The sequence below is a fragment of the Rasamsonia byssochlamydoides genome (genome assembly GCF_041956645.1).
Source record: "Rasamsonia byssochlamydoides strain NRRL 3658 unplaced genomic scaffold VTN77scaffold_18, whole genome shotgun sequence".
Classification (NCBI taxonomy): domain Eukaryota; kingdom Fungi; phylum Ascomycota; class Eurotiomycetes; order Eurotiales; family Trichocomaceae; genus Rasamsonia; species Rasamsonia byssochlamydoides.
The window spans coordinates 105475-126438 of record NW_027192401.1 but is presented as its reverse complement, the minus strand read 5'-3'; the positions used below and the strand labels follow the sequence as shown (position 1 = coordinate 126438).

The window sequence follows — 20964 nt, the reverse complement described above, 5'->3', positions numbered from 1 at the left end:
CGCAGACGGGGGGAAGTGTCGACCGGGGTTGTTGTTTCTGGTTGTCAGGTTACGCGAACACGTCTACTGTCTGCAACTTGAGAAGGAGTGTAAAGGAGGAGGGGAAAGGCGGAAGACAGATGGGGGATGAGTCGAAAGCCTGGTGGCGAAGGTTGTATGGTGATAGAAGATGATCCTGACTTTCTGCGACGCCCAGGTGTCCGTTTATTATCTTTTAGTCCCGTTCGACACAGCGGGACGCGGCATGCGTGTCTTCCAGAATCACGGGACTGCCATGGCCGATGCTTTGACCAGCGAGCGTGATTGCGGTTCGGCTTCAGGGGTTCAACGTCTAGCCTGAAAGGGCTAGGCGTCCATCGTGACCCGCCTGCAGGCCTGGTACAGTTGGCAATGGTTCCAAGGTTCCAAGGCTCTGCGGCTTCATGACCTACGAAGTACTGGAGTTAATTCACGGGCCGATGAGTCTACTCCGTATGGTGTTAACCATGGCTCCAGGCGGGTTCCTGATCCGACTCATCTGAGAGTATACAGAGTATAGCCAAGCTGTGGAGGATTGACCTGATGAATTCCCACAGATAGCAGCACTTACAAATTGGGAATAGTGAAACAGCCTCTTATGTAAAATATATTATGCATGCTCTCTGGCCTACAGGCGAATTTCTAATACTGAATCCATCCCTACCACAGTGTCTTCAGCAGTCTTGAATCGGACTACACCGCAGATCCTATTGCTCCATTGGCAAGCGTGTCGTCCTGTTCGACTTTCAAACAGTCGCATTGGTACTGGTCGCGAAATTCGGATGCGTGAAGTCCCTCCAACACCCCGAGTGCTGCCTCGCTTGCTTTGATTTTGGCATAGCGACCCGAAGAAGCGGTCTCTTTGGCCAGGACTGTATTATGCACCAATACTGCTGCCAATACTATCGTAGGTGCGCCGTCAGCAGTCGGGATCTCGCCAGCTTTCAAACAGTAGTTCGTGCAACCGAAATCCTTTGACAGCCGGTTGTGCAGGAACGTCTGGTTACAAATTAGTCCCATGTATGCTGATGCCAAGAGAACAGAGACATGACAGACTAACCGTTGGGTGTTTGTTTGCGAAGCTGTCGTACAAGGACATATCTTCAAAATAGGGTCTGATGTGTGTTCTATAGAAGTCCTCTATCACATCGAAGCAGAAGCAGGAATCGACGAAGATTGCGCCAAGATAGGCTTCAACCATGTCGGGGAGACACTGATACACACAATCAGCAGACTGGATCAATAATTACAAAATCAAAAAGGCCCTCGGTCCTACCTTTGGAGGATCTTCAGTCGCCACCCAGAATTCCTTGGCACCCAGGCTTTCTTGGTGGGCCGTCTGGATCTCTTCAGCATAGTTGGTGATCTGGCTCTGTAGTGGATTGCTGAAATGCTGCAAATGGGTATGCAGTCCCAGTTGCACGGCGAGGGTCCCTAGGAATTTATTGGACACCATAGCCATCTAGGACCATCATCAGACGCTGCCCTGGTGTTGCTTTGCAACCTGCAATCTACGTACCTTATGTTCCGTGAGCCACTGTGGATCACGGTCAGGATAACGCTCAAAAAGATCCTCGACACAAACCATGTCTAACAGTGAATCTCCTAAGAACTCGAGGCGCTGATAGCAGGGCACCTTGGCCCAAGCTGAGGGATACGATGGATGTGTAAAAGCTGACCGGAGCAATCTAGGATACTTGAAATGATAGCCAAGCTTTTCCTCAACCCTTTGGGCAAGGTCCCTTTCGAAACCGTCAGGGGCTTGGATCTGGTAAGGAGGTAGAGAGTAGAGTGCATAGTATTCCCGCCAGCTCTGCACATCATGATTACTGCTGTTGACCAACGCGGTAACTGCTTTCACGGCCATGTCGAACCGGTGTTCGGGGCCGCCAGACAGCAGAGACGCCCCTATCAATGCCTCACAAACGTCGGCAATTGTCTTCTCACCAAGAGCATGTGTGCAATCAGAAGAGGCCGTGTTATCACTGCTTTTGCCGTGAAGAAGTTTGAGGCCTTTGGGATACCAGCCCCGCCTATTACCACAGCTTAGCAGAAAACATTTCCGTTATGTTATGCTTAGCGTTACATACCTGGAGAAGCCTTGGCTGCGAATAAACTCATATAGTCTTCGTTCTTTGGCGGTCTTGAAGAGATTTTTGTTGCAGATGAGGCACATTCTATTCACATGGTAGTCGAATTCTTGGTCATGAGGATTCTGCGCGAATAGGGAAATTGAAGTTCCCATCTTGAGGAAGCAATCTCCCAAAAATTCGAGACGCTCGTAATTCTTTCCCATGCCCCGTTGAAAGTGGATTTGTTCGCTTCGATGTTCCTCGGTGTTGTCGGAGTCTTTAGTCAGGGCTTCCAAAGCGTATGGCAATCTGATATCCAGATCAAGGCTTTCGCAGGCTTCTTGGGCAATGAGATACGATTCAAATCTGCTCATAATTGCCGGGAAGGCGAAGCATGATGCAGCAACTGAAGAAGGAATCTAGAAATCCCTTTAGGTCATCGAAAGGGGAGAAAAAGGTTGACATTCAGGAAATTGACTTACAGCAGAAATCGTGAGAGGCTCTAGACATATCACAGATCTTCTTTCCACCCCCTTTTCTTGGTCTGTCATCTTGTCCAGCAGGTTTCTGCGGAGGGAAACCAATTCCGCGTTGAGAACCGGCTGATCCCAGTCACATTGAGCGAGGAATTTAGTCCGAGAATTCTTGAATAGACTCAGACAGTAATTCATGATGTTATCCATATGTCTGCGACGTGGAACAAAGGACGGTGGCGGATCCGAGGGACGAAGGTTTCTGTCTATCGCAATCGTGAAATAGCGATACCTTCCATCCCACTTATCGAAGACAAAGCGGTCAAGCATGGTTCCAGCAACTTTGGCGTCAGTCCATGTTATTTCGTCATTCTCTTGAACGAATTCCAACGTGTTCCAATCAATTATGTCGCCGGGTTTGAGGTCATCGTGAAAATGTTCGATAGGTGTCACAGCTGGTACCAGCCAATACGGCATCGCCTCTGTGTCGCGCTCGTAGGTTTTGTGAAATAGATCGCGAAAGACACGAAGAGTAAATGTTGTTAAAATGTCGAGATCTTTAGTTTGGACCACCATGGCAGCCTTCAGCGGTACTGAACGAACTTCTGTCTCGATGTCCTCCTCCAAATATACTGGGAATTGAGGGAATTCTGGCAACCTTTCACGGGTCAGAAGAACTAAACATCGATGATCCCTCGTCAACTTTCGAGTGGGATTCAGAATTATGATCGTTCCGTGAAGGGATTCTGGAGCGGCTCCGCAGCCCTTGGTCCAGAATGCTGGTTTCGTTATCATATGATACTGATTAGTCTTCTTTGAGACAATCGCAAGCTTGGCATTTCTCATGACAGGCAATCGTTTATGATATGCAGACATGAAATAATCGTCGAGTAAATTGTGTTTCCGGAGCAAAAGACATGTGTCGAATGCTGCAGACTGTTTCGCAAGAGATTTCTGTGAGGCTGGTCTCCCGACAAGGCCCCTGACAGGAGACTTCTCTGGAAGTATTACCTCACAAATATATGCATTGTGCATTGAAAGCACTACATAGTTCACTTGTGGCGATGTTTCATTCTCCCATTGCTTGCAATCAGTTAGCAAGGAATAGTGAAACAAGAAGGCCGAGGAGTCCTCACCAGGGAACTGGCATAACGGGAGAGAACAGATAACGCTGAATGATATGTCAAAACAGCTCCGGTGCTGGAGACCTTGTATGTTCTCTTTCTGGAGTCTTTTTCCAATAGACTGTTCATATCGCAATCATTTCCGCGGAGGATTCTGTCTTCAGGGAGACTCTCACAAAACCGGCGCATCATATCCTAACAACTCCGGATTAGCCTGAACGAAAAGGGACCGCTTTCTTCTCACCTCAGCTTCACGGACTTCCTCCAGCCGCGTCTCATGTTCAAGGTTGTCGAGCTCTACCATATGCGCATACTGTGTCTTCTATGTTATCTTTCATTCACCAACAAGACCAAGAGACGCCTTACCGTCGAGTTAACATGTCTGGCGCGACCTCTACTCTGGACATACTGGATAAGTGTATGGTACAGGTCGAACCTTTTTCTGTCAGAAATGGTAAATTACAAGGAGTTGAAGGCGGTGGAAACACACCTAACGACGAGGTTGCAATCTGGTATGTCGAGACCTTCTTCAGCGACAGAAGTGGCAAACTTGTGGAGGTCAGCACTTGTGAAGGCTTTGCCTAGCATAGGACGCATACCAAGCAATTTAACTCCCCTTTCCTGAACCTCATCATGGCCTTGAATTGTTGGTGATAGGTGGTATTCATCCCCGCATCATCACCAGACCTGACCCCGATAAGGACCCCGGGGCGAAGATTTGGTATGTCCAAGGACGTAAACAAATCTCCAAGAAGTCGTGCCGTGTGTCGTTGCTTCGTGAAGACAATACATTTTGTGTTCGCTGCGCGTCCAAAATGTTTCGACAATTCATCGCGAAGTAGTTGTACCTTTGGACTCAATTGATGCGAAATGTCATGGCTACGAAGCTTATAAGCTGCTACTACTTGGCATGCGTCCTTCAACCTGTTGATCTCATTTTCAACCTTATCCATAGAACCGTTTCGAATGCTTCGATTGAAAGCTCTGCTAACGCTTCCCTGGAGTTTTGGGAGCACTTCCTCTGCTAGAACATATGCCCATACACGGTCGGAGCACCACTCACCTAACTCCGAGCTAGCATTCAGTGAAAATTTGAAGATTTTTGCAAGACATTCCACATCGCCAAATCGAGTCTCGAGACACTCATAAAGAGCAGTCTTGAAAGGCGGGTCAAGTCTGGGGTACTTCCACACCTGCTCTGTCGGACGATTCACGACTTGACGCAGGAGGGTAAGATTCGATGTCGTCGCAATTTGGCTATCGAGAAGCTTTTCAAGTGTTCTATGTCTATATCAGTGAGATTCTTTAGAGAGAAGTCAAAGAAGATGACTGACACTGCTGCTTTCACGACATCGCCTTTCGCGTCGATAGGAGATGCAGTCATCCCAAATATCCTTGGTCGCTTTTCGGGAATCTCTTTAAGATAAGAATCTTTGATGATCCTAAAATAGGCTAAGAACATGGCTTCGAAAAGTTTGTTGCAAGCTCACATACCTGGCATAAGGATGATCCTTTTTTGTGTGGTGGGCCTCATCGAAGATTAGAAGATTGATATTCTCCATCTGGATGTAAGAGTTGAGGAGACATTGGTGCAGGATCTCCGCAGTGCACACTATCACCATGTTTTGTTTGAAGTATTGATTCCAAATCTCCTTACTCCAGAGGTCTAGACCCATCGCGCCGAACAAGTGGGCGACTTTTTGACCGATATTATTCCTCAGAACAGCCGTTTGTTGGTAAACGAGAGTCACGCTGTCTACCTAATAGACTCCTCAGCATTGAAAGTGTACTCTGATTTGAAAGTATCTCCGTACCAGGAAGAACGATATGCGAGGAGGTTTCCCCAAGCCGCGATCGACCAGCTCATTCTGAATGATGTGCTTCAAGAGAAGCACCGCAATCAACGTCTTACCGGATCCTGCATTCAGCGTTAGCGAGCCCAACGCTTATGGTATATGAATAATAATACCGGTATCTAGCACCGCTATCGTATTCTGTTTCTTTGCTTTCTCAAAAAGCTCGATTTGGTATTCCCTTGGGTCGGTGATGGCCGATGCAAAGTCCTGCTCCGCGATGAGATGGACGGTAGAACCTTCAGGACTAGGAACCTTCTTGAGAGCGGACTTGATCTGTTCACTAGTCATAGAAACAGCAAATTCCGATAATCTATCAAACAGCGTCAGAATCATTGAGAAAGGGTAGAAGCACATCGGTACGAACAAGGTTTCAAATCTGGCATTCTGTACCCGACGTCTCGATTTCTCCTCCAAGTGAGCGCCTGTAGTGCTCTCGTCCTCACGTTCTGAATCACTCGAGAGAATAGATTCGTCCTCATTGGGGGGCTCCATGGGGGCTCTGTGATCTGTCAAGGTATGAATCAAAGAGTATTGATGATGCTTTTGCCGACCCACGACCTCTTGCAGGGGACCCTCAAATCTAGCAGTCCAGAAACGAGGGACTTGAGTTTCTAAGTCGTAGGGAACAAAGGAGAAAAAGGCAAAGATCGAAGACTCTCAATGTTTTTCATGTGTGATGACTGTTAAATAAATTTATTGGTATGTCTGCATGATGTAGTAGGTGAACTGAAGTCTGGTGATCAAGAGTCAACTAGGCACATTTATATCTCTAGCATGTAACTGAGAATATCAAGTGAATCCAGCGGATGTTTGCAGCCTTCTTTTTTTTTTTCTTTTTCAACTGTCGTTTGTCTATGAACAAAGCAACGACTGCAGTGAAGGCGGTCTCCTACCGCCTTTCAGTGACAGACACTAATATTCATGTTGTGAGTGGAGAATGCCTATTGATTACCTAGGTAGTATCGAAATATCCCTACAAAAAGCCTTGCTCTCTCTTCACAGATATCAATCTCACGGGTCGTTGTTTCCAAATGAATGACAGGAGTGGTAAGTACCTAAGTAGGAAGGTAGTGGGGTAAACGCGGCCTATGACGGCAACAGAAATAAAATAGGCAGGTACCGTCCCACCCCGCGGCATTTGCCTTTCTTTCGCTGCGTTGGTCACCATCTACGGAAGGATCGCCCAAAGAGCTCTTAGAAGTCACAGCACCATAATGGAAGAGCGTCCGCAGAACCTCCAAGCTCTCTTTGCAGCTGCGAAGGAGCGGAAACGTGCCCTGGAATCGAGCCTCGAGACAAATACCGATTCCTATCGCGACGAGGTCAACGCAACAATCTCCGACTTCGAAGAATGCCAGAAACTGATCAGGGAGCTGTCTCTGTTCAGCTCCAATGAAGCCGTGGAGGATATCGCAACTGCAGATTTACAGTATGATGACACAGCAGGACGCTTAATGCTATATGCGGCTGACTCTCCTTGAAGGTATTTGACGGTCGACTATCTCCTTGCAGACTTAATTCAGCGATCGTCGGGGCCTGATCGTGAGGCCATTCTGCGCCGGGCGTTGGCAGAGTATGAGAAGTATCTGAATCGCCTAGATGAATACGACTTGTTATCCCCTGGCGATAAGAAACTCCACGAACGATACCTGGAGAATCCTTCTGCGTTTGCACTGGCTTCTATGAACGATGCTGCGGCTCGCCGGCAGGTGAAAGTTGCCAGATTTCGGGAGGAAAAGGAGCTCAAGCAGAAGCTCGAGGTGAGGCAGCTTACCAACCTGAGGTTTTTGCGGTCGCGCTGACAGTACCACCAAGTACCTTTCCCAGAACCAAAACTCTCTTCAGAACGATGACGACGTTACTCGGCAACTATATTTAGCGGAAGTAAATCTCTATACCCATCAAACATTTCAATCACTCGATTTGATATCACAAGAGCTATCTATGTTGTCGCAAATGCGCAACGCACCACCGCAACCTGAGAATACCCACCAGAATGATCCGAGGAGACGCGATAACGGGGATAAGACGGGCTATTCGGAGCGGCTGGATCCACCAGTCTCAGAGCTTCTGAAAGGTGGGAAACTCGGGCCATTATTGAGCAAAGATGGGAAGCCGTTACAACCTTTCACGCTTACTGATCGCCGAACACAACTCCGACAAGGCGTCTTCAGACCGGGCCATAACCTGCCCACTATGACGATCGAAGAGTATCTCGAGGAGGAAAGAAAGCGCGGTGGCATCATTCAAGGAGGAAACCAAAACCAGGTTGAAGAAATTGACGAAGATGACATGGACAAAGCCGATGAGGAAACGATGAAAGCAAGAGCCTGGGATGAGTTCAAGGAGGAAAACCCAAGAGGCTCTGGAAATACTCTAAATAGGGGTTGATTGTCATCTCCAGCTTGACTAGAAGAGATCCTACAACATAGAGATGATATGCGACTCAGTTTCTGACGGCCTATGACAACCGAGTATCACGGTCTCCGTTTACACTTGCCTTCTTCCAGCATTCCCGTTCACGCATTCATTCCACACTCTTTGCCCTTCTCACGTGGAATACGACAAGTTCTTGCAGACTGGAAGCTCCATTTTCTGACGAGCAAGTGGTTGTGATGGGGTCCATGGACATCTTCATCTAATGCAATGAGAGAAACTTTGCATCCAAGATGTGATGGGGCCTCTGCAAGATTAGTTCTTGTTACAGCTCTAGAATTGTTGGAGAAAGATTTTCTTTCCAAACATTCTCTTGTTGGATAGACCGCGAACTGGGATCCGTCATTCTGTCAGAGAACGTCGCTTGTTTAGTTTCCCTTGTGACCCTTGCTGCAAGACCTTCGATCAAGGACATTCTAGGCATTCCCATCAGTATGGTCACAAATCTCTGATGTCGCCTACCCGTGCGCCCAACTCTTGGACATCGGCTTACGATGGCTCTTGGCAGATGGAGCAGCAAATGGTAGCGAATGTTCCTTGACAGGGCCAGGCTCATGGGAAGGAGAGAGATGAGCACTGTCCCTGCAACCCAGATCGATCCAGAATAGGTACATACATAGTAGGTAGACGAACTTGGACAACTCAGCGCGCGTCAACAGGGGATAGAGACCAGAAACCTGTTTGCTCCAGCCAAAAGGTAACAGCCTGTTGAGAACGTAGCATCTTCGACCCAAATATCAATAATCTAGTAGCTGGAAATGCTCGTAGAACTGTACAGTGTGACGACTACAACTCCCCAAATTTCGGAAGAAGCAGATCTGATGCTATCTGAAGGACCTCAGATCCTCAATTACACAGAAGTCCAGTAAAGACACAGGAGTCTAGTAAAGAATATCGTAATCCAAGAGGGCCATAGAGGGCATGTTGACTAATCTTCCACAGGCACTGAAGGAGAACAAACAGACAAGGAACTGATCCGAAGAAACTTTCCTATTTTATTTCCATCCATATTTTTTCCGGAAAGATTGAGGAAACAGGGTGACTGTTTGTGTCGAGCAACAGTTCCTTATCGAATATACTGCTTTCAATGGTCATGAATGTCCAAAAATCTATTCATTTCCACATCATCACATATTCTATCCAACTGATTGGTGTTGTGTGCAATTTTCAGCAACTGGAGACCAAGGAGATGGCCAGCATCTCCCAGTGTTCAGTTGTAATCTTCTAACAATCAGCGTAAGAGGACCAGCCTGAGCTGAAAACCCCTTGGCTAGGAATTTACGACGTCACCTTATTTCGTTTAATCTCTTCGAGAATGGATCCCGCTCCTTTAGCAACCAGTTCTTTCGCAACCTCCAAGCCAAACGCTTCGGCGGCCGTAGGCGAGTCAACGTTGCCATCGACTTCTACTTCAGCACTTCGAGAGCCGTCAACACTGACGACGATTGATCTCATGCGCAACTTCGGTTTTCCATCAGGCTGTTGGATCCACTCCGACTCCACGCCTAATGGTGCACTGCAGCCGCCCTCTAGGGTCCTCAGCAGGCTGCGTTCTGCCAAACATGCCAGTGTGGTTTGCTCGTGTCCGATCTTGCTTAGCAATTCGGTAGCCGCATTGTCATTGGAGCGGATTTCAACAGCAATCGCTCCCTGGCCGACTGCATGCAGCATGCCGCCGTTCTTGGAGTCAAGATACTGAGAAATGCGGTCCTCAAGACCCAAACGCAGCAAGCCTGCCGCAGCCAGAATGAGACAGGTGAAAGGGCTGTCTTCTGCGTCGAGCTTAGACAAGCGTGTCCCAATGTTCCCACGAACATCCATAACCTTCAAATGCGGATATTTCAACGCCAATTGAGCCGTGCGTCGTATAGAGGATGTTCCGACTACAGAGCCTGCTGGCAGTTCCGCGAGAGTTGAGTGCGGCAGGCCCTTCTTCATGACCAGTACATCGCGTGGATCTTCCCGTTCCATTATGGCGCCCAACGCGCAGGTGGGGGGCAGGAGCGTGGGTACATCTAGTGAGGGGTCCAGCGGTGTCAGTGACAGAGAAAGGTACAGGGCCAGTCCGTGTCATCCATTACCTTTGAGAGAGTGAGCGATGAGATCTAGATGCCCAGCGATAAGCAGCTCCTCCAATTCCTGGGTCCAGAGATTTTTGGAAACGAAGTCCCGGAGGGCAATCGTGGTATTCTGATCCCCGGCAGTATCTTTCGAGTGCACGTTGAATTCATACCCTGGCCACGCCTTCTTCAACGCTTCCAGCACGATATCTGTTTGCAAGAGGGCCAGCTTTGACTTGCGTGTTCCGATATTGAACGTGGTCTTCTGCGTAGGCCCGCCGTGGCCGACGGAAGTGACTGGCGGGGCAGAAGCCATGTCGATCGCGCGACAATCCAGGGACGATCACGACTTTATTTCTGTTGGTAATAGAGTGCTACCAACTGATGACGTGGTTGTTTGATATGTTCCTGAGAGATAGCTAAAAATTGACACGCAGGGGCTGACAACTCCGCTGGCGATCGCTATGTGGATAAAATTGCAGAGATATCACGGGATGTTCTGCCTCTTCGGGCGGCCCGATGGCGCCACGGCGTGATTCGGACCAAGCAAGAAGTACTCCGTATCCTCGTAACTGCCGTCATCTTCTCTCCATTACTGGGACCTAGAATAATATAATAATAAGAGAACGTAATCGTGGTATTTGTGAACAAAAAGCTTTTCTTTTGATGTTGTCAACCAGTGTATGTACTGTACTCCGTACGATAAGGAAGGATTGGTAGATACAGTGACGTACTAGCTGGACCTCGGTATCGGAATGATCGCTGGCACGATGACTTGTCCCCGACATTCTGGCACCCTCCATGATTCTGGACCAGTCTCCCCCAGAGCATTTATTAATCTCCACGTCACTTCTCCAACTCTCATCCCGCCTCCACTCCAACTCCTCATAAGGGGTGCCTTTCTCCTCTTTTCTCGTGTCATACATCTCATCTCCTTCTGATAAGAACCCGTACAGTACGCACGCGGTTGGAATACGGAGTAGTCACCGACGGCTTCGCGCTGTTCACGATGGGCTCCAATCAGGGGAAGACGGCCAAGCTGCCCCTCGTGCCTCTGCCCAAGGATAATGTTCTCCTGCCAGGGGTCACCTTGCGGATCCCCGTCACCAACCGTCCCGATATCGCAAATCTCCTGTCTTCGTTTCTGAACCGCAAACGAGAGCAAAGCACCGTCACGATTGGATGTGTTCCACTCGCCTCCCCACGCCTGAGTAAGGATGGCCAGCAGCTTCTCGAGAATGGCAGCTCGGCGGATTCGCAGGACGAGGAGTATGAAATAATCGATGCCGGCCAGGCACGGAAAGAAGACCTGTTCAGATTCGGCACTGTCGCCAAGCTCATAGGCGTCCAACGCCGTGCTTATGCTGAACCTTGCTTGTTGGTTGAAGGAGTACGACGATTTACAATTGTGAAAGTTCTGAAAGAAAGGCCCTTCTTTGAAGCCGAGGTTGTTCTACACGATGAGCCTGGTAAGAGTTTCCACGATCGTTTAAGCGCTTTACTTTTTGCTGATTTACGGCCGTTTTTCCGCAGTTCCCACCATGAAGGACTCCGAAACCGCGGATCTTTTCCAGCATCTTAAACAATTATCTCGAGAACTCCTGGCTCTTCTGAGACTCACGTCTCTTATACCCGCCGCGTCATCAACTCTGTCCCCGACGGTTGCGCGCCGATTTGAGCTGTTTATCTCCCGGAAGGACTTGCCCCAGGCCGGAAGCCTTGCAGACTTTATGGCAGATGTCGTTGAGTCGAGTTATGAGGAGAAACTGCGCGTTCTCGCGTCCTTGAACATCAAAGACAGGTTGGAGCGGGTCAATGAAATGCTGAGCAGGCAAATTCAAACCATCAAAAGCAACGTCAAGATCACATCGATCACAACCACGAGTTTCCCGCCAAACTCTGCGTTTGATATCAGTCCAATCGATCCACGGCTGACTCGAAGGGCGATGGCTGGTGTCAATGGCTTTGCGCCCGCTGGGCTGGGAGGTGGACACGACTCGGATGAAAAGGAGCCGAATGAAATCGACGAACTTCAGCAGAGACTTGACGAAGCTCAATTGAGCCCCGAAGCACGGAAAGTTGCAGACAGAGAGCTCAAGCGTTTGCGCAAGATGAACCCTGTCAATGCGGAATATGGAGTTTGCCGAACTTATCTCGAAAATCTCGCGGAAATTCCATGGACCAAAGTAACCGAGGATCAACTCGGAGCCGACACTCTTCAACGCGCAAGAAAGCAGCTTGATGAGGATCACTATGGATTAGAGAAAATCAAGAAGCGTCTTCTCGAATATCTGGCTGTGTTGAAGCTGAAACAATCAGTCAATGAGGATGTGGAACGCCAGATCTCGGAGATATCAGAAACTCTCAATGATGCAAAAGAAGGAAAGTCTAAGTCAGATACTGAAAGAGAGCTTTTGGAAACAAAATTACAACTGTTGAAGTCGAAACGTATGATCGACAGATCTCCGATCCTGCTCCTGGTAGGCCCTCCCGGCACGGGTAAGACCAGCCTGGCGAAATCAATAGCTGCTTCCCTGGGGCGCAAATTCCATCGAATCTCTCTCGGTGGTGTAAGAGACGAAGCCGAAATCAGAGGTCATCGGAGGACTTATGTTGCAGCTATGCCTGGCTTGATCGTTAACGGCCTGAAGAAGGTTGGCGTCGCGAATCCGGTATTCTTACTGGATGAGATTGACAAGGTCGGAGGCGCCAATTTCCACGGTGATCCATCGGCAGCGATGCTGGAGGTGTTGGACCCGGAACAGAACCACAGCTTCACCGACCACTATATCAATATCCCTATTGATTTGAGCAAAGTTCTCTTCATCGCCACTGCCAACTCCTTGGATACCATTCCGCCACCGCTGTTGGACCGCATGGAGACGATCACCCTGTCCGGCTACACCACTGTAGAGAAGAAACACATTGCCAAACAACATCTGATTCCGAAGCAAATCAGGACCAACGGCCTAACGGAGGGTAAAGTTCTCCTCTCCGATGAGGTCATTGAGAAGATCATCACTGCGTATACTCGGGAATCGGGAGTCCGCAATCTGGAGCGCGAAATCGGCTCTGTGTGTCGTTACAAGGCCGTCCAGTATGCGGATGCAAAGGATGCCAACAAACTGGATACATATAACCCGACTGTGTCCCTGGACGACCTGGAGGAGATTCTTGGTGTCGAACGATTTGAAGAGGAAATCGCCGAGAAGCATTCCAAACCGGGAGTCGTCACGGGGCTTGTGGCGTATTCGACCGGTGGGCAGGGCAGCATCTTGTTCATCGAAGTGGCAGACATGCCCGGCAACGGCCGCGTGCAGCTGACCGGAAAGCTGGGCGACGTTCTGAAGGAATCGGTGGAGGTCGCACTGACCTGGGTGAAGGCGCATTCGTTCGAACTGGGGTTGAGCCACGACCCCAACGAGGACATCATGAAGAACCGCAGCCTGCACGTCCACTGCCCATCGGGTGCTATTCCGAAGGATGGTCCATCCGCCGGTCTGGCTCATACCATAGCTCTGATTTCGCTCTTCTCAGGCAAAGCCGTGCCTCCCCAGATCGCGATGACCGGAGAAGTGTCTCTCCGAGGCCGCGTCATGCCTGTGGGTGGCATCAAGGAGAAGCTCATTGGGGCATTGCGCGCGGGGGTGAAGACGGTGCTTATTCCGTATGCTAACCGCAAGGATGTCAAGGACGTGCCGCAGGAGGTTAAGGATGTTCTGGACATCATCTACGTGAAGTAAGTTGGCTCCGTTTCTGCTTTTAGTCTGAGACAAGGAAATAGTTACTAATGTTGATTTTAGGCATATCTGGGAAGCCATCATGCAGGTCTGGCCTGAAGCCCACTGGCCAGGCCAGCAACAAATGACCATGTTTGAAAGCAGACTGTGATTGTCGTACGGTACGGTACCATACGAGCATTGATAAGATAATGCAGCCATCATGATTATGATATGAACATGAATCCATTGATTTGCGTTGCGTACATATTAGCGAGCCCTGTATATGATTTTGACTGTGGAATGTTTGATGTTTCTTTCTGTTTTGTTCTGACCTATCCATTCATTCATTTAAATATTCATGAACATGAACATTCTGATCAGTCATATATCGCATGAAATCACGATCTTTCGTTTGTTTGTCAGTGTTTGTTTTTTTTTTCCCCTATCCATGTACTTAGTCCAAATCCAGTGGGTATCTCATGAGAAATGTCACATTCATTTTTGCCTAAATCCTCTGTTGGATACAACAGTACTCCGTTTGTATTCCCAGTAAATGATATGATACGAACCTTCCACGCATCCATCAAAGAGACGATTCAACATAGGTTAGTTAATTTACAACACCCAAGAAAGAGTATATAATAATGATACAGAATGATCATGCCAATGAAAAAGAAAACGAAAAGAAAAAATGGGTGGAAGCCGGTATGAAATCAGACGGAATCCACAATGAGTCTATAACTCACGACTCAACTCACGACCCCGTCAAGGAGCCTTACTCCCATTGTAAGTCGGCGGAAACACCGCCGGTCGATCATAATTCAGCCCCAGGGCCTGCCACGTCGGTCTCCAGACCTGCTTCCCCTCGAGCATCTCCTTGGCCTGCTTCTCGTAGGCCTCGCGCTCGGCCTTGTCGGGCTTCATGGCGGCCTTGGGTTGGGACTTTTTCTGTATTTCTTCCTGGTATTTGGCGGCTTTGTAGTATTGGTCTTTCTCCCATCTGGACCCAGCACGTCAGCTTGCCATAATATATGCCTCAGGAGGAAGAAGTGACTTACGGGCTCAGGTCCTTCGGCTCCTCCGGCCACACAAACGGCTCCGTCATCTCGATCGTCATCCTCTTCTTGGACTTGGGTCGCCGGAGCGGTCCGTAGCCGAAGCGATTGTCGCGCCGCAACCGCGTCACCTTCTGCTGCTCGATGTAGCTCCGCACGCTGAGCACCTTGACGCCGTACACCCGCTGCATGTAGTCGCGCATGTCGAGCTTGTTGAAGTTGAGGGGCACGTAGAAGGAAGCGTATCGGGGTGGGAGGAAGGGAGTGCGAATGAGGGCGATGGTGAATTCGGGGCTGTTTAATCATTTTCGTTAGCCAATTCCGTTGCCGTCAGACATCAGGTTATTTCATAAGTGATGGAATTCAAAATTCCTCCATGCCAGTGGTATGATAGGGGAAAAAGAGACGTACAGGAATACTTGCTTCCGCATCGACAACGGCGCCGAAGGAGGCAGCCAGTCGGCGGGTTTTTTAGGAAACTTGGAGAACTTCCGCACCATTTTCTCACTTGATTTTCAACTATTTCAATCGAGAAGATCAAAATGAATGGAATGGAGGGGAAAGCGTTGGGAAGGTGTTGAATTTGGTAAATTAGATATTAGTTGGACGGATGATCGTCGGCTCACGGAAGTTTTGCTGCGGCGGAGAAAAGTTGCGTGGTTGGCCGCGTCGGATTCCGTAGAAGGGTCCTCCACCATACAGCAGAACACTGCATTACAGATAATAATCTAACGTCTACGATAGGCATTCAATTTCTTAAATTCGTGGATAGCATCTAAATAATCATGAATTTCATTATCATGACTGGTATCAAGTACGGTCACAAAGTGCCACCAAGAATTGTGTACGAATGTACAGTACTGTACTACCCAGAGTCTGATACCTGAAGCTCGCCCAGTTTCTTGGAGTTCGCTTCAGCCTCGTAATCCGTAGACTGCTCTCCTCGGTGATTTTGATCGTTTTCTTCGTCATCTTCATCATTCGCAGCATCTGAATCTTCATATTCTTCACCGTCATCACCATCTTCGTCCTCTTCATCCTCTTCGTCATCTTCACGCTCCGCTGCCCCAGCATCGCCGTCAACTCCGACCTCCTTCATATAGGCTTCCAGTTCACGGGCCATCTTCCTCGAAAAGCCCGACGCCTCCACTTCCACATCCAATCTCTTCCCCGGATTCTGGAGAAGCTGCTTTTTCGCATCTTCAAAGAAGGGGCCAGGCTCGTCACTCGTAAAGTGGAATCTCCGTTGGAAGAATCTCTTGATGCAATTGACATCGCGGTCAAAGTAGAATTCCGCGTTTGGATGGTCAATGGAAACCATCTGCGGGAAGTCGATAAGAACCGGGACCAGCCTGATCCCTTCGTCGCTCTCTGCGTTTTCGGGTGCCTTGCCCTTCGCCTTCGGATCGATCTCTTCCTTGATCAAGATGTTGAATTCATTAAAGTCACCATGGATCAGGCCATATCTTGCCAGCTTCAGAATCAAGTCCATAAGCTCTGCATATAAGAGAGCGGGTTTGGGGACGGTGGAAATCTGGCGTAGCGGAAAAGCGTCAATCAGACTCATGACAATCGTGTGTCGGTTCTGAGCAATAGGCTCCGGCACCGGAAACCCATTTTCCTTGAGCGCCTTCATGAAAGCAAACTCCTTTATTGCAGCTAATCGCGACATGTACATCCATGACCCCGTGCTTCGATGCCGTAGATAATCGCGATTCGTCTTGACAGTGCGGAAGGAGATCCGACCGAGACGATGGATCTTCAAGATGCGTTGAGAACCAGTCGAGTCGGCGACGACAATGATATCAGATTCTTTGCCCACACCTATCCGGTTTCCGACGGAGTATATGCTCTTCTGCTTCTGATGGGTGTGGAGAGCCAAATAGTCCAGGCCGCCGTAGGTAAGCCTATACCCGTCGTCTAAGACAAAATTATCAGCATAAATTCTGCTTCGTTCAGAGCGAAACGCGCTCTTCACATACATTTCGCGTTCTTCACCTTCGCGATCAAGTTGTTCTTCGCCAGATTGGAGATGCATTTATGAACGCCGCTGCCACCTCTCAGGCCCGACAGCTGCACTATCAGAGGCGTTGGGACAACTTCGTGATTCCTACTCCCCGTCTCAACCTACATTGCTCTTGTTAGCTGGTCAGACGACACTCGTTCGCAAAGGGACAGGTGAAGGGCGGGGGAGGGGCATACAGCAGTGAGAACTCGGAAGTCCTCTGCCGTGAGGTAGCGCATTGCTTTCGGATCGAGCTTCATGGTGGGCTCTTGGAATTATTCTCCTGATAATCCCAAAGACCCAAGAGTATGTATTAGAGAAGTTGCTTCAATAATCCTGGACAAAGGTTGAAGGTCCCGTCGGCAACTACCTCACGGGGATCTCCCCCTCCAAAAAAAAAGTTGCGGAGTAGCCCTAAACCCTAATTACCTTTTCAAGTTGACATACATACAGTAGAACCTTGGAAGACTTAGGTCCGTAGCCTAGAAGGACTTCGTGATCAAATCTCCCTTGTAAAATGCCCAGGAAGAGCTAATTTATTATGATCAGAATAATGATCTGAGTCATAGCAAGTGTTTCTTCATTCCACCCCAAATCCTTTCCATCCCAAGGATCCTTAAGACTATAATCTATCTTATCTGCATACAATACACGGAAATGCAGGGTTCAAGGCGGATGAGCAGATTTGTTTCAGTGCAAGAAGCACATTATATGTCCCAAAATTCTTACGAGGAATATCCACCCAGCCATACTCGAGAACCCGACTAACCCATCCGCGCAATGCAACCCTGCGAACCCTTCGACCCACGTAATCCGGCACCGTACGCTTACGACGAGCTCACCCACTCAGGATTCTATCAAATGCAGTTAGATACGTCTGTAATAGCAATAGAGAGGATTAATATTTACCTTGCGTAGGATGACCAAGCCTTCAAGTGTAGGGCTAAGAGGAATATACTCCTCATCTTCCAGCTCGGCTCTTTCCCCATAGCTGAGAAGCACAGGCGTGCTCTGGGTTTGCCATCCAGTAATGGTCTTCGGCCGGCCAGCTTGCCCAACCACATCCACTGCCTGACCCACGCGGACATTCACGGTCAGTGGCTGTAGATTCTCATCAAGCGTTACCAGGAATCTCGGATGCATGGCCGTGATGAGGAAGTAGAGGAGATAATGATGTTCGGCGAGAATAAATTGTTTCGCGTCAATCATTGCAATCAGCACAGTAAGCAGCCCTGCGGCGGCCACCCTCGATAGCACCTGGCGATCGGTATGGAATGGGTTGACGGACAGAGTGCCTTTGCCCATGTGCAGCAGACCCTGAGCAATACGAACCATGAAGAGAGAATTCTGATCACGGTGGTAGTAGCTGGCAAGCTGCCTCAGAAGTTGCGCCAACCGAGCATTGTTTGTTCCGGCGCCAGTGAGACCCATCGCGAAGATCGCGTTGATCGCGACATCGTTGTCGGTATCGTGGCTGTACCGGGACAATGTATCGTAGACTTTCATCTGAGGGTTACTGGGGCTAACAAGACCCATTGCCAGAGGAACTGCTTTCCGGATGTTGCTAGCACCATAATGCATCAGATGGCCGAATTGCCGAAGAATCATTTCTTGACCAACATCCTCTCCCATGGCAATAAGGGACAGACCCAGGACGGCGTATGATTGTACCAGTTCGTCACCTTTCTTCTCTTCCTTCTCCTCAATGTAGTCATTGCAAATGTGAAGAAGTTCTTGAAGCTTCAGGACTGTACCGGTACCAGCCCAGGCGCAAACAGAGGCTAGGACCGAGGTTGGCTTGGCCATAGGGTGATCAACGGCCTTGAGAATATCCAAAATGACATCCACTTCCTCTTGTTTACCAAAGTAGAGGAGGGCCAGGCCAAGAGCCATGAATCTCGTCCACTTATCTTTGAGTTGCTTCTGCCTCTCCTCATCCATGAGCGTTGTGGCAATAGCTTCGGAGACCTGATGGTTGGAGGATCCAACGAAGATCAGACCCAAGGCAACCGCTGCCATTGCAGAGAGCTGCATGTCCAGAGAGACATCTTCCACAATCGGGAGGAGAAGATCAAGAAGTTCCTCCTTGTTCGATCCCGCATAAGACAAGCCCAATCCCATGATGGCAGCCACCCGCATCGGGACACTCTTACTGTCGAGATGGTCACTAAGGAGGGCTAGCGCAGGGTCGGAATCTAATCTGACACCTGAGTTGAGAATGCCAATCCCAAGCAAGGCACCAGCTTTGATCTGGTCCTCCTGGGCATATGTGAACTTGTCGATCTTATCCAACCCTTCCTCAACGTCCCTATGCAAAAGCATACCCATCGACGCGGTGGTCGACATCATACCATCATCCTTCGTCTTCCAGACCCAGGGACCTTTATCACCTTCGACCAACATCATTTTGTCATTCCCGAAGCCCGCGTTGGCGAAAGCGTTGACGAAAGCGCTTGCAAGATTGTGTCGCGCGGAGTCGACATTGGTCAACCCCGCACCCCTGCTGCTCTCCAAATGGGTTTTGTATATATCTTCAGGCATCTTGGGGTCGAGAATATTGAGTTCTTTAGCCAGAGCCTTGAAGTGGATAGGGATCTGGGTGTTGTTGAGACAGTCCGTCAACTCTTGATCCTCCTCGTCCTCCGAAGACAAGTCAAGCCATATTTGTTGCCGAGCAACAAGGAAAGCCATTTGCTTCCTAACTGCCTTGTCCTTCGTGGCGTTGAAGTCACTCTTGATGAGCTCGATGTCATTCAGACGAATGGCGATGACGATGGCCTGGGTAAGCTTGCCATAGCGGACATAAATGTCGTGGGCGGTTCGGAGAAATTGCTGATCCTCAGGGTAGGTAAGCAAATTGACCATGCTGACCATATACAAGCAGACCCTGGGATAAGTGTTTTCATCCACGAAGCGCGAGATTTCCTCGATCATCTCCAGTTCGCTGAGCAGGTCGACGGCATCGGCCTCGGCGTTGTGACTTAAGAAGTATGGGACCAGAGACAGGGAGAGATCGATCAGATCCTGAACATCTTTTTCCTCCGTCACCCGGTTTTGGTATTCCTGTCCGATTTCCAGCGCTAGGTGTCTTATGTATTCATGGCCCCACGAACCCAGGTCGTCTGATTTGGCTAGGAGGCGGTATTTGAGCGTCTCCAGCCTGTCCTCGACCCCGTACGTCATTCCCAGGACAGACAGCATATCTGCCAGCGAGTCCTGCAACCCCCCCTTTTAGCCGGTGCTGATAGATATCGTCATTCTTCCAGAACTCACCTTGTCAGGTCCAGCGGGCCACGAATCATAGAGCTCCGTGAGCTCATCGTAGTGGGGTCTGAGGAACTTCAAAGGTTTTGGAACAGCGGTCATAGACGAGGTAGAAGTCTTGATGAATGTCTTGATCGCATCTAAAGCAGGTCGATATAGGGAAGTATCTGGTTCCTAAAGATGAAACACGGCAATCAGCGCGGAATCGCACGTGAGCTGCGTCCAAACATACCTTTAACCGCTCGACGAGCATTTCGAGCTCATTCTTGAGCTGCTGGTCTTCCTCACTGAGCTCCTCTGTATTGAATAGGCCATTAGCGCCCACATCTAAATTGTGTGGAGGGCAGGACGAGCGAGCAGTCATGACGTGCTTGCTCCAAGTGCTCGCTTACCCTGTTGAGGTTCCTCGTCTTTCTTCCCGTCCTTCTTTCCATGTGTCGCGTTTTTCTCATCCTTGAGGTCCTTCTTCTGTCCATTCAGCTCTCGAACATCATCTACCTTGCCCTTCCCCTTGTCAGCGGCCGTTGGCCGCTCGCCTTCTTTCGCCATTCGACGGAGACTCTGACGGCTAGCTGACGAATATGCCGGATGGATAGATAGGGCTCCTTGGCCGAAGAAGCAGACAGGGCAGGTCAAATCCGGCCCCGGCAGACAGAAGTCTTGGTGAACGTACACAGATGCGATGAGAGATGCGGTGGGGGAGGTATAATGCTGGGAATCAAGGCACCCGCAGCTTTCGTTGCTTGCTGTCCAGCCGCCGCGGTGGAGCTGCAACTCGCCGATGCCTTGCAGCCTTGCAGTGTATGTGCTTATGTAAGGCATCATTTTGTGAGCAAACCGCCCCGCCAAGACTACTTGATTCTGGCGTCATCGAGACTT

At 49.3% G+C, this 20964-nt stretch overlaps 7 protein-coding genes across 7 annotated transcripts; 2 read left to right on the top strand and 5 right to left on the bottom strand.

Annotated features, from left to right (window-relative positions):
• Positions 1–44: 44 nt before the first annotated feature.
• VTN77DRAFT_2334 (uncharacterized protein) lies at positions 45–6035 on the bottom strand (the record flags this gene model as incomplete). The annotated part of the gene is made up of 18 exons (XM_069418162.1): positions 45–375; positions 716–1017; positions 1079–1231; positions 1295–1480; positions 1538–1555; positions 1604–2051; positions 2109–2509; positions 2573–3156; positions 3864–3882; positions 3932–4000; positions 4054–4123; positions 4178–4236; positions 4287–4968; positions 5022–5129; positions 5182–5447; positions 5502–5605; positions 5657–5853; positions 5908–6035. The coding sequence occupies 18 exons, from the start codon at positions 6033–6035 to the stop codon at positions 45–47; spliced, it is 4125 nt and encodes a 1374-aa protein (XP_069279232.1).
• Positions 6036–6757: 722 nt separating this feature from the next.
• Positions 6758–7934, top strand: VTN77DRAFT_2333 (uncharacterized protein; the record flags this gene model as incomplete). Its single annotated transcript, XM_069418161.1, has 3 exons — positions 6758–6972; positions 7027–7303; positions 7359–7934. 3 exons carry the CDS (start codon positions 6758–6760, stop codon positions 7932–7934), a joined length of 1068 nt encoding a protein of 355 aa, XP_069279231.1.
• Positions 7935–9257: 1323 nt separating this feature from the next.
• Positions 9258–10355, bottom strand: VTN77DRAFT_2332 (uncharacterized protein; the record flags this gene model as incomplete). Its single annotated transcript, XM_069418160.1, has 2 exons — positions 9258–9994; positions 10061–10355. 2 exons carry the CDS (start codon positions 10353–10355, stop codon positions 9258–9260), a joined length of 1032 nt encoding a protein of 343 aa, XP_069279230.1.
• Positions 10356–11048: 693 nt separating this feature from the next.
• Positions 11049–13930, top strand: VTN77DRAFT_2331 (uncharacterized protein; the record flags this gene model as incomplete). Its single annotated transcript, XM_069418159.1, has 3 exons — positions 11049–11508; positions 11573–13778; positions 13843–13930. The coding sequence occupies 3 exons, from the start codon at positions 11049–11051 to the stop codon at positions 13928–13930; spliced, it is 2754 nt and encodes a 917-aa protein (XP_069279229.1).
• Positions 13931–14526: 596 nt separating this feature from the next.
• Positions 14527–15316, bottom strand: VTN77DRAFT_2330 (mitochondrial 54S ribosomal protein uL23m; the record flags this gene model as incomplete). The annotated part of the gene is made up of 3 exons (XM_069418158.1): positions 14527–14761; positions 14820–15110; positions 15228–15316. 3 exons carry the CDS (start codon positions 15314–15316, stop codon positions 14527–14529), a joined length of 615 nt encoding a protein of 204 aa, XP_069279228.1.
• Positions 15317–15681: 365 nt separating this feature from the next.
• VTN77DRAFT_2329 (uncharacterized protein) lies at positions 15682–17081 on the bottom strand (the record flags this gene model as incomplete). Its single annotated transcript, XM_069418156.1, has 3 exons — positions 15682–16736; positions 16799–16943; positions 17019–17081. 3 exons carry the CDS (start codon positions 17079–17081, stop codon positions 15682–15684), a joined length of 1263 nt encoding a protein of 420 aa, XP_069279227.1.
• A 567-nt stretch (positions 17082–17648) lies between these two features.
• Positions 17649–20634, bottom strand: VTN77DRAFT_2328 (uncharacterized protein; the record flags this gene model as incomplete). Its single annotated transcript, XM_069418155.1, has 5 exons — positions 17649–17675; positions 17731–20037; positions 20095–20259; positions 20318–20382; positions 20478–20634. The coding sequence occupies 5 exons, from the start codon at positions 20632–20634 to the stop codon at positions 17649–17651; spliced, it is 2721 nt and encodes a 906-aa protein (XP_069279226.1).
• Positions 20635–20964: the final 330 nt, after the last annotated feature.